The sequence below is a fragment of the Scomber scombrus genome, chromosome 7 (assembly GCF_963691925.1).
Source record: "Scomber scombrus chromosome 7, fScoSco1.1, whole genome shotgun sequence".
NCBI lineage: Eukaryota > Metazoa > Chordata > Actinopteri > Scombriformes > Scombridae > Scomber > Scomber scombrus.
The window spans coordinates 22,828,121-22,841,442 of record NC_084976.1 but is presented as its reverse complement, the minus strand read 5'-3'; the positions used below and the strand labels follow the sequence as shown (position 1 = coordinate 22,841,442).

Here is a 13,322-nt window from a genome sequence, read left to right as displayed (position 1 = left end):
TGTGGAGATTTTGGATGGCGGCGTGTAACCGTAGAAACTTCCCAACAGAAATTAGGTGTGGATCATTTGCTTTCAGATGAAATTGGAAAGAGATAAATCAGTGTGAATTCAAATCAATGACTCCTGCTGCTGTTAAATATCTGAGATAATGTCGCTTTTTTTTTCTCTCCTTCAACAAAAAAAAGATGATTGCAAGCATCGATGCACACTTATTTGTGAATGCAAATTTTTCACCTTATCAATCTTTTATTCAAAGAATATTCAACCGTGACTCTTTTCTCATTTACCCACTTTGAATACTGACAAGAGGAGAGGGAAAAAACTCATACATGTCAGATGAAATTTGACAGGAACTCAAGAGCCATGAGGGATTTCTGTCCTTTAAGTTGTGACAGCATATAATAAGGCCCAATCATTTTAATTAAAGAGCTTAATCTAGCTTCATTGAGAAAGGTAATCAGATCTCCGGGGAGCCCTCTGATTGCCTGGAAGCCTAAGCGGAGTGGAAGGATTTCAGAGCGGCGTTTTCTCCTCCAATCCTCAAAGCAAATCTCGGGGGAGAGTCGGGAGAGGCTGAGCTACAAATGGAGGGAAAGAAAAGAGGCGGTGTCCTGTCTGGAAGGGTCGCAGCACCTGTCCTGATCTGCCTTTCTCTTGATTCTCTCAGTCTTTTGTTGCCTCCGCCACTCTCACCCTCTCAATTTCTCCCGCTTTGTGTCCCTTTACTCGATTTACTCTCTTTTAATGTTATCTCTTCCCTCTCACCTTCTCATGCTGCATTCTTTCTCTTTCTCTCTCTTTCCTTTTCCTTTCGTCTTATTTCACACACCATTGTTTTTGCCTCAAACTTTGCTTACTTTTCCAGTTTCACTTTCATTTAACTTTCCTCGTTATCCAGCTCCCATTTTTCTTTGTCTTTCCAATCTACCTTCTTTTGTTCTTGTTTTCTTTATCCTTTCCATTCTCCTACCTTGCCTCAATCTCCCTATCTTTTTCTCTCCCTCCTACTTTGCTGTCGGGCCCCACTCACCCATACCAACTTTAGATTGATCACAGTCATTACCTCCATTAATGAGAGGGGATTGAGTTCTTAACTGGGCCTCACAGAGCCAGTTAGGTCACACTGACTGGGGATATGGATTACTGGAGGCTTCCCAGAGAGCAGGGCGTCCTAGGCCAGCCAAAGTACACTTTAATCACCTGCCCTTCCAACAGTAAATGGCTCTTTAATGACACTGTAGTAGATGGTTTCACCCAACACAAGGGCAAATACATGCATGACTTAACATGGGGATGGTCTCACCAGCCAGGCTTTGTAATAAGTAGACAGAACAAAAGATACAAAATCTTTCTTAATATTATGAGTATAACCAATTTACATCACCACATCCAAGAACAGAGGTTAAATAGCTCTACTAATATATATTACTAACTATTCTTAAATGTTGGAAATGTGCTTGTTTCAGCTTCTTATCAGGAGTTATTCATCTTTAAATGGAGCTTGTACAATTGTGCACAATTGGCGATTAAGTGGCGTAAATTGGTAGGCGACTGATTGCACATCTACATTTCCATGTCATGCTGATAGCAAGCCGAGGGGTAGTGTAAGTGTAAACTTGGATATTACATTAGTAGAAAATGTCACCATATATTTGTGTGAACCTGCAGCTCTCATAAAGTTTCTAACTAAACTAGGGAGCAATTTCTTCTCTGTACATTCATTACAGGAGTAATTGTTTCATATGTTACGCCTAGTTTAGCAACAAGGAAATGGCCATCATTGCAGTGTTAGAAGTGCGTCCTAACAACTCCAAAGCTTTGAGTTTTTTTTCTGGAGCTCTCAGTGAAACCGCACTTGTGTTTTTTTTGTGTGCAGAATGCAGCATCTTCGTTGCCAGGTACTTTATGAAGGAAGGCGTAAGCTTCCTGGAGCTCTTTAGAAAAAAACAACTCTCTCTTCAGTGTGATAACTAACTGATTGACTGACACACATACAGACAAATCATCTAACTTATGGTAAGAAAGCTTATAAATAAACTTTAACCCTTAAACAGGCAGGAGTGGAAAATGATATGTGAAAATTAATTTTGATGTTACTAGTTATCTTATTTGCATCTAAGTAAACATTTCCACAAATATTTTTTGTATGGATTTTATGAGTTATATTTCCACCAGGATACATTGCCCCTATTAAGGTACAATACTCAATGTTTTATTTGATAAAGAGAGGTGATACATTCTTGCTTTCTCTGGTTATTAATATCACACATACTAGTTTCTAAACTGATTTTATAATTAGAAAAAGGACAAGGCACATACAACCTTAACTAATCATGCTCCTAACGTGGTGTTTAAGAGTCTGTATCTCCTGGTATTCGTTGCCTGTTTAAAGGTTAACATGTGTAAAAGTAGAAAGTGAAAACATTGCTTCTCACTCAAAGGTAATATAGAAAACCAGAATGCACCCAACTCTCCGACTAGTGACTGAATATATAGCAGTTCATGAAAGCTGATGTGTTTGCTGTTCAGTGTTTAGTCAGGCTTTGGCAGAGATTATGTTTCACAGCTGTTGATAGAGCTGATAAATGAAGAATGAAAAATGGGGCTCACTTTTAAAAGCAATCTGTGATGTTCAGCAGAGAAAAAATACCATAGCAACAAAAGCATGGCACCACAAAATAATCCTTAATGATGTGCAGGAAATCTCTGATCACTACTTTAAGATTATTCTAATTGTGCTTTTATTTGAGTTCTTTTATGACGAGAGCCAAGGAGCCAAAAACAGCCAAATGATGACTCACAGGCGAAGACCCCACCGGCTCGCTGGAGCACCAAACCTTTACGTGCACTTTGCTGGAACCACGTTCAGTCTGGTCACCGTGCCACTGAAAAGCTGCCCAGAGAAGCAGGTGCGATGGCAGCTTTTGGTCGCCGGTGAGCACGTCGAGATCGGCCGAGTTAATCGCTGTGAATTCAGGTTGTTTTGATGCCTGGCACACCAGAGCGGACGGGCAGGAGGTGGCCGTTAATTGCGGGGAGCAAAAGAGGTTGCTGCCTTTCTGCTCGCAAGCGTAAACATTATTTATCAGGAGTGACAAGGTCAGCCGCATCATACATAGTTCACAGATTCATTATTTGTTCTTTTGGTAATGGCCTCGGCTTGATGGACGTGGTAATGTAAAGTTACACTTAGGTCATTAATGAGGTTTTATGATTGCCAATATGCCTGAAAAGCTATATTGTTTTAATAAAAAAAAACTGTAATTTGAAGATTAATTAAAACTAAATCTTTTTATCACTGCAAAGTATGAATGTCTTCTTTATCTGTATATTAGATTACTGTGATTTGAAAAAAAAGAAATATAGCATTATTTAGAGTAGGTGGATTGGAATAACTGGATAGATTTTCTGGCTCTTGCCTACAGCTCCGTCATCCTCAACTCAAATTAAACAGAACTTAAATTACACACGACTAATAAGTGAAGTCATTGTTCCCCTTTTCAGAATGAAGTCCACAGACTTTAATAATATAAATGTTCCAGTCATGGCTTTGAGTATAACGGCCTATAATAATGGTCTTTTCATGTTCTTCCTTAGTTCAGTCCACAGACGTCTGCAGTGTCGAATGAAACATACACTCACACACACACAGACAGGTAGAAGTGAATTAGTCATAGTTGCACCACACGCATTGCAGCACCCAACACCCAATCTGCTTGCAACAGTAATCAATAGGCGCCCTTGCTTAAGGTCACCTGGTCATGTGATGGACAGCTCCTGTCAGGAAACAGCATAAAAGAACTGCAGCGGCAAAACAAACACTGACAAAGTGAAAAGAGGGAACGTCACAGCTGCTCAATGCGGGTTTTTATTTACCACTCCAGAGCAGGGCAGGCACTTTTTATTTGAACCACCATTCAAACATCATAAAAAAATAAATATTCAATTCGTAGTTATCTGACCAAATAAACAATTTACACAACAGGCTGCGGTTTCTGCTCCACTGGGTGGTGTTCATAAAATGATCTATTTGATGACCATAAAGGAGTTATACATATGACATCAGCATGATGTAACTAATTTATCTCCGTCATGTTGGCCATTTGTCAGATGAAACATTGAATTAAGAGCTGCAACTAATTATTTTCTTTATAGATTCATTTTATTGATTATTTTCTTGATTTATTGATTAGTCATTTTGTCTACAAATGATGAAAAACTGCTTTCCAAAGCTCAAGGAGACGTACTAAAATGTCTTTTTTAGCCAACAATCCACAACTCAGAGATATAACTGTCAGAGAAGACTATAAACCAGGGAATGCTCCTACAATATACAGTTGAGAGACTGGAAACAAAGAATTTTGACCTTTCTTAAAAGACGACTAAAAATGAGTCTGATCGTTGCAGCTCTAGATGAGTTTTTCAGTCAGAGGACACTCTTACTTTTTTCCTTTGTGATCTGTTGTTCTCTTCATTTAACCAAAATGGAGGAAACTAGCAGACGGCTCCAAAGGGAGAGTCATGACACTGCACCATGTGAGATGTAATGTGTGGATGCATTTTAGATTTAACACCTTAAATGGGAAAAAAAGTGGAGTGAGTGAGGCTGTTTGCTGCCTTTTCAAAACCTAATTGCCTGCAGTAACATTAACTCCACACCTGTTACTTTGCAGTAAAAGCACTGTGAAAGAAACAGATTGATTCTTCATCATATTTCCCACCTTATCAACTTAATTGCAATTAATTATGTGTTCTCATTCGGCAAATGTTAAAATGTGCATCATATCTCACTTTAGTGTGCATTAAAAAAGCAACTTCAGGATGCAATTTCTGCATTCATCTTTATGTTTGTATTTGTTTTAATATACACTGAAACACTCAAGGAAAAATCCACTGTTAGGGGTGGAGGGAAATAAAGAACACGGAATTTGGAGAAGCACAAATAGCGAGTCTTTACGAATATTTATTTGGTACAAATATTTGAAAAATGATTTGTTTTCAGGAGGAAAAATAACAGTGAGCATGTTGCGAGGTTACGCTGATGTCTCTGTCCTGCTTTCTCTGTGTCACGGGTGTATAAATAGCTGCAGATCTGTGTGTCTGATGAGCTGAACTTTGGCTGACTGGTCAGTGCAGTCATCTGTGGTCTGGGAGATCAGGATTTGAAACCTGTTGTGGGAATCCTACTTTGAAAAACAGTTTACTGAAGAACACATGTTTTACCACTTAAATATCCTAAAATTAGGAGTGTAATGAAAACAAAAACAGGATTATTGAGCTCATTTTCACTTTTATGTGAATATAAATTGTTTCGCCTTCTCATCAAATATAGATAGAAATACAAATACTTTGGGCTCTGTGGATATCTCAATCCACAATGCATACATTTACATGCATGTAGCCAAAGTTTTCATCCACTGTCACTACTTTCACCACAAGCTCTCTCTGATTATTCTCATGCTAAAGGATGTTTTTACTTCTTAATGAATCAGAAGGATATAAAGAAATGTTGAGCTTCTGTGCAGCCACGAACAGCAGAATCAAAGCTCTGGTTTGATTATAGTTAGTTAGTTTTAGTATAATATTTTTGTTCCTGTAAGCAAAGTCAACACACCAGAAAAACTAGCGTAGATTTACTGTTACTGTCTATTGCTGTCAACTTTTTTAGGAAGCTAACATTATTGTCTATTGTCAAATATTATACTAAAGTACTCTTAACTCCTTTGTATCTAAGTATTCAGAGGATTTGTTTATGTTATGTATTTGTGTCAAAGATGAGCATCAGTTACTTTGTTTTTACTTTGTTATTTTACTCTCAAATACTTTTGGTCATCATCAGTTGGGCTCTTCTCTTAAACTCACTCAACCCTGCAAAAAAATAAGGATTTCTTTTGAAGTTTTATGATTTAGTTTCATGTTGGAGAACATTCCCTCTTACATGTAATTATCTTTACTGATGTAACAGTTTTATGCACGTGTGCCACTCGCTCCTTCTTGCCCTGCTTTTAAAACATCTGCATTCAAAACATGCAGCGAGTTTCATGAGAGTGCTGCAAATTCCACAGTCGAGGAGTCAGTCGACTGAAAGCGGAGTGTATTAAAACAAATAGTGAAGTGCCTCAAACCCATTCCAGAGGTTAATGGATTGGATGCTCACAAACACTGAAACACTAAAAGGAAAATCCACAATGCATATATTTACATACGTTTAAAGCCTTTAGCCAAAGTTGTCATCCAGTCGGTGCAACAGTACAATAAACTGCAGTTTGAACACCTCAGCTTTCACTAGAAGCTCTTTCATATGTAAAAGCATGTCTTTACTTCTTTCTCCATAGGTCATAGCACTAACACACCTGCTGCTCTTAACGGCAACGTATTTTTTTTAACCTCCTGGCAGAAGTGAAACGGGAGACGATGTAACTCGGAGCAGTTTTGTGGCGCCAACGGCTGACACCTCCACTGGAATAAATGAGAACCGTATATAATGGCTCACAAAAATAGCATGACATAATTCACTATTGATTTGCTCTCCTGGCTGTCTGATCTTCATTTCGTGACACTGGAGTGCGGAGAATTCAGAGGCACTGGCATCGATCAGCTGGTGCCGCCAAGGCAAAATTTCATTTTCGTGAATGTGGCAGCAGTCCTCTGTATTCTATACACTGACATGTGCTGTTGTTCTAATGGTCAAATATATTGATCCACTGCTGTCGCCCCCCCCCACTCAACCCCACTACCTTCCAAAATAGACATTTCTTTCAGAGCACAGTAGCTATTTGAGTAACATGTTAATGTGATCTCACACACTGATTATATTATAGGCTGCATTTGCTTATGTTTTGCAGACACGATCCACATATATAGCAGAGCATACAATCAATCAACTACCCGAACTCCAGAATAACTTATCTTCTGAGCTTTTTTTTTTTTTTCTTCTTTTTTTTATAACCATAAATATAAATCAAGAGTACTCATGTCTTCTCTCAAGAGTCTGATCCATAAATCAGATCTCTGTTGACACTGGTCAGCTGCTTGTTTGGCTTTCGTTGTTCTTGAAATGACTCCATTTTTTCCTTCCTTGATTTATTTGCCTGCCTATATTTATCTAGACATATAAATTGATAATTTTGTGAAGGTTTATTTTCTCCCTACTACTTTAACACTCACTATTCAGATGTCTACATTTATCTTTGTTTAAAACTGAATATGTTCTGATAACATGAAACAATATGACAAAATATTTCATCATTATCTGTTTTTATCCGTATCAGTTGATATCAATAGATGTCACAAAAGAAATGAAAGTCATTTTTTCTGTTAAGCAAAATTTTCTTTGAAGCTTTGAAGTCGATTCAAAACCAGAAAAAAATAACCAAGCGTTATGTGAAACAGAAAATCAATTAGTTAACTAAATTATGCAAAAAATAAACAAAATCTGCAATCTTGTCAGTCTAAATACGTACAAATCCCATAGTGTGAAATGTGTGAGATCTTGAGTCAGGTCTAATTTTTGACTGTGAATCAGGCAGCATCTGTTTTATAATAGAAAAAATCAGCAGCATTTATAATGTGTGTTTTAACGCTGGAAAAAGCAGATGTTACATTTTGTTGAGGGGGTGTTTCCATGAGTGCTTTCCTGCTTTTCTAATTAATGGTGTTTGGTGGTGTAAGCGTGAGCACTCTGCATGTTTTATTGAATATTGATGCATTAGGCGATAAACTTGTTTGTGGTATAATTTCATTCACAGGTTTTTGGTGGAATTAAATGAGTACAGCAGCTTTCTGTTTTGTGGTGAACGTCTCATCCACGCTGTACCAAAACAAGGCTTTAAGTAGCCCTAGTCAAGCTCTCTCTCTATATATATATATATATATATATAAGGTTATTGTTACAGTTAAATAGACAAAGTTTCCTCTGAGAAAGCACTTATCTCTCACATCTTGTTCCATTTTTGGGAAGTGAACTGTCCTTTCCTATGAATGCCATATATTTGGTTAGAAATGGCTTTCTTGTTGAGGAATCAACAGTTATCAAAGTTTCAAATTTTCCTATGAAGGAAACATTTCTTCTGGGATCTGTGTTTAATTGTTTAATCATCCAGCCGTATGTTCAGGTCTTCACATCTTCTTGAAAGCATTCAACCTGGTCTTGAAATCATCTTGAACTAAAATGTCTCATAAAACCAACATGTGTCAAAATATCTGACTTTATCTGTTTTGCATTTTTGTTCGGTTTATTTTCTCTCCTGTGTCCAAATTTCATCTTTGTGCATGTATGATGTGCAATATTATTAGATATATTTAAGTATATCTTGAAATACAACAAACATAAAAGCCAGAAAGTATTCTCTAAAGTCTGATCATACATAGAAACAAACATATTAGTACATGTTCAGCCACCTGCTGAGAGAAAATTACATGAAAACTATTTGCCTCTAAATGGCAGATGGAGCGTTAAAATAATCACAACATAATCTATTTCTCTCTGCAGATGGCATTCCTGGACTAGCGGCCCTACCGCTATCCCCTATCCTCAGACCGCCACAATCCCTGCCGTCCTTGGCGATCCTTGCGACGCCGACGCCGGCACCTGTGACCTCGCCGCTAGTGCCGAGCACCACGGCAGCTACAGCCCCGGAGACTACCTCAGCTGCTGGAGGGGACGAAAGGCCGTCTGAGCTCAACTCGCCCTCAGAACCAGACCTGGAGCTCGAAGCCGAACCCGAGACAGAGACGGACCCGGAAACAGAGGAGGAGAAAGCTCGACGTCTTCTGTACTGCTCGCTCTGCAAAGTGGCGGTGAACTCGGCGTCACAGCTGGAGGCTCACAACAGTGGTGAGAGATGTAGTTATGACAGAAGTGTTTGTAGAGACGACAGGAGAGACTGCGTATATTATTATTTCACTAACAAAGACCACGGCAACTCTGAAATGAGTTTAAAGATTGATTACGACAACGATAGAAGGGTCAGTGGTGGAGGGATGAAGGGATGAGGGTTGAGGTTTGAAGGGATGAGGGTTGAAGGGTTGGGGATTAAGGGATGAGGGTTGAAGGGTTGGGGATGAAAGGATGGTGGGTTGAAGGGTTAGGGACTAAGGGATGAGGGTTAGGGATGAAGGGTTAGGGATGAGGGTTGGGGCTGAAGGGATGATGGTTGAAGGGTTGGGGATGAAAGGATGAAGGTTGGGGATGAAGGGATGAGGGTCAAATGGTGTGGGATGAAGGGATGAGGGTCAAATGGTTGGGGATGAAGGGATGAGGTTCCTGAAATCAAACTAAAGAGAGAGGATGTTAGAAAGGATTTGGGAGGGAGGGATGTGAGAATTGAGAGGAAGGAGAGAAGAAAGTGAAAATAAGGGAGAGGATGAGGCATGGTCTCTGTTCCCAAAACTTAGTTATAAAACTTAATATAATAGTTTGTTTACTTGTTGTGTTTGTTCACGTATCAAACATCATGATTAAACACGATTAATTTATTCCATGTTGCACAATTTACTCGACAAATCCACACCAGCATTAGTGTTGAAATGGTTTTGTTGGGCAAGTTGATGCTTTTTGTGGAGGAGATTGTTATCTGCCGGGTTTCTACAAAATCAGCCAGGATCAATGTTGATGTGTTCTTTGTCGTCATTGTAGAGTTATATTGGCTGGCAACAATTATTGTTGGCCTAAAAAACACATTTTTAATTTCGTTGTGGTTTGTTTCCATTGGTCTAGACCTGCTCGATGTGAAAAATGCTCTTATAAATAAAGCTGTATTTAACTGAATTGAATAGGACCCTTGTATCCGCCTTCGATTGGGGTTTTTGTGAGACATCTGTTCTTTTTTTAAAAATTAACATTTTTATGAATCATCAAGTCAAACTAAGCAGTAAGATCCCATTCATGCACACACAATACGGGGATGTGACAGAAGGATGAGTCATCTGAGTCTTCAAAGTTTGAACAAAGGAAGAGTTGAATAACGATCAATTAACAAGAAGACATTACAGAAAGCCGTACAGGACAAAAAAAGACACCAACTGACATCTTGTTCTGGTTTAAGCACAAGCAGACAACTAGTTAAGCCGTATACCACGTAATTATAACTTCCCCAGTTCAATAATGGCTGCAGATCTCTGTTGCATGTAATATAAGTCTGCTCTACATTTACAGCTTCTATCCAGGCAGCAACCAGCTACACATTTCATTCAGTTAGGGAATAAGGAAATGCAACTTGGGAAAAGGAGGTTAAAATCTTTTTCATCATCAATCAATCAATCAAACTGTATTCGTATAGCACTTTTCATACAGAAACAAACAAAAAGAAATCATTAAACTTAGGGACTCATTTAAAAAGAGGAACTCATGGAAATCAGCAATGAGGAAACACCAGAGGTAGGATTAGAATTTAAAAATACATACAAAAAATAAAATAAAATAAAAACAAAATAAAATAAAATAAAGAGCTAATACAAGATTAAAGAATAAAGTAAAGCCACTATAGAACAAAGTGGGTAAAACCAGAGATGTAAGAAGTAAAAGAGTAAACGTAAACAAGTAAAAGAGACATAAAAAGTGGGTTATGAAGAAGAAACAATAAAAAATAATAAACAGAATAGTCCAAGTAGTAAAACAGGCAAAAATAAAAAAAATAAAAGGCTGATTATTAAATAAATAACATTTAAGGTAGGTCTTAAGTTTGCATCATGCATCAGACTCAATATTTTTTTTTATCTGGAAATACCTTCAGAAAGGCAGTAAATGTTTTTAAAAGACCTTCAAAGTTTTTAAAAACATGTCAGAGTATTTATCTTTTAAAGAATTGGTTGCTAAGCGCCGTAGCTCAAATGTAATTCTATACTGAGGCTACAATTACTCTAATACCGTCTAAGCTGAGAAAAGCCAACACTAGCTTTGTACCATTCCCTGACACATCCTCTCCTCTCTTGGACTTTCATGGACTGAAAATGAAAAGACTCCATGGTCTGCTGGCTCTTTATTATCTGAGGCAGTGGGACGGGTCTTCCACCTCATCTGACCCCTCGGTGGAGACAGAGACCTGAGAGTTGTAACTATCCATGAAAGCTTTTTTCAACCCGCCCGATTCCTCCACAAACTCCAGGCCATCCAGTTTGTTCCAGAGCAGCCCAGTATGCATTGTTACAATCAGTAAAGGCAGTGTTAAAGTTCTTATGATTTTAATTATTACTATTTTAATTACTAATTATTATTTTAACAGTATGAGTCACCATCCTTGACTCTCTCGTGAAGTGATTTTTGTTTTATTTTTCACTCTCATGTTGGAATTACACCATTGATTAATTGTAGCTTTTAAGCCAAATGTGTGATTTCTTCCCCTACTTCTCCTGTAATAATAATATATTCAGTTTCTTCTTGTGTTCCATCATTATTTTTACTATGTGAGGAGGGTTTAGGGTTGATTTTTAACTCTAGATGTGACACAACTCTGGTGAAAATCAGAGCAGCAGGAACCAGAAAGTAGGTGCAGCACCCCTGCCTCCAGTTGGCTGGAAACATATAGACCCATTTGTGTTGTTGCAATCATTTATTTATTTTTCTTCTGTTGTGTGCGAGCTTGTAAAAATAGACTCTGTGTGTAAAGATAGTGGAGTGCGGGGGGAAAAGACGCAGCTACTTACTGTGGACACGGTGCTCCATCTTTACCGGTCCCTGTGGGTTACGTTGCTTTTTAAATAATGCGGAGCAGTGGGAGCTTTCCAGGTGATTTCTTGTAGATGTTTTCTTTAATGATTTACAGTAAAGATTAGAGCAGCTGCCTTCAGTAATTGTAAACACTTCCATTTGCGCGGTAATGTCACTGCAGCGAATATTGTGGGACATTTAAGCAGCAACACTAAAAAGTAATAGGACTGGACAGAGGAAATGTATCAGGAGTGATGTGTGAGTGAACCTGCACAGCTGACCTTTTTGAATGTGAACTGAGTCATTTCTACCAGGATAATTGATTGATTTACAAGTCGACCCTTTCACACAATAACAGACACTGTGTAACTCTGATCTCGTCCTCCTGTTTGAACTTGCAGGTACGAAGCACAAGACGATGCTCGAGGCCAGAACCGGTGTGGGTTCCATCAAGTCCTTCCCCCGGCCTGGAGTCAAAAGCAAACTGGCTACAACCCCCAAATCAGCTACGGGCCTGCAGAACAAAACGTTTTACTGTGAGACGTGTGATGTTCATGTCAACTCAGAGACTCAGCTAAAGCAGGTGAGAGACTCTGAAATGTGGATTTCCTGTGAAAATGTCCCTGCATTGTATACCTAAAAAGCAGTGAGAGGAATAAGTGAGTGAAAGAAAGACATAGATTGGATTGGCATATAATCACACACTCAACAATCCAGACACTACTACTTAATGTAATAAGATTGTCCTGGATTTTACCGTTTGCTAAACCCTAATCCCTCCAACATATGAGGTTTATACTAACAAAAGTGGCAGATTTACTCAAAAATCTTTCTTTTAAACAATGGATCTCCGATTTCACAGGCTTCTCGTTTTTTAACTGACTGTCAGTTTTGTTGGAAATGATGACGGCTGCTAGCAGATTTAACCTGTACTTAATCGTTTTCCAGCTGACTGGTTTTAAAATTGTGAACCTTGTTAAAGGGTCTTTAATATCCACATGATGGCTGCTCACATGATACAGCAGTGTGTTAACCCTTACATGTTGTTCACATTCTGCAACGTCTAAAAATCGTCTAAAATCCCCTTTTTGAACAACAGATCTGTTTAGAAAGCATCAATAGTCGATCTGACTGATCAACAAATGGGTGATTAAACCTTGATTAATGTTTTAGAAAGCAGAGAAAGTGTATTTTTTAGGTTTTACACCACTCATTTTTGGAGAAAAAACACGTACTATCACAAAATATCATGTCCTATTTTACCTAAGACATGAAAAATAATTATTTAAATGTATTTTATTAAAACTGAAAATTACAATAACTTTATGGAACCATTAGAGCCATCAGTCTTCACTGCTACATCATAAAAACAAATCCTCATAACTACTTTCTTATTAAAACTGTTAACTATTCATTCAGCAAAAAGCCATGTCAATAGATACAGGTCAAGTTATAAAATTTCATTGTAAAAGAACATTTGTTGTGTTTTTACAGCTGTTAAATGTCAAAATGGGTCAAATTTGATCTGAAAAGTATTTAAATGTTAAAGGACTGAGACTTAATAAGCCAAAAAGCCTGTTGTGAAAAGTTTGTTCCTCTCCCTTTTCATTAGGCCTTGGCTCCCAACATTGTTTCTATCAGTTTATCAGTCTTATTATACTTAATAATGTAATAC

At 38.1% G+C, this 13,322-nt stretch overlaps 1 protein-coding gene across 1 annotated transcript in view; it reads left to right on the top strand.

Annotated features, from left to right (window-relative positions):
* Window positions 1-13,322, top strand: part of znf385d (zinc finger protein 385D) — an 87,736-nt gene that overhangs the window by 61,651 nt on the left and 12,763 nt on the right. The window contains exons 5-6 of the mRNA XM_062421949.1: window positions 8,492-8,836; window positions 12,049-12,230. Coding sequence (XP_062277933.1) covers window positions 8,492-8,836; window positions 12,049-12,230 — 527 coding nt within the window. The remainder of the gene's footprint in view (window positions 1-8,491; window positions 8,837-12,048; window positions 12,231-13,322) is intronic.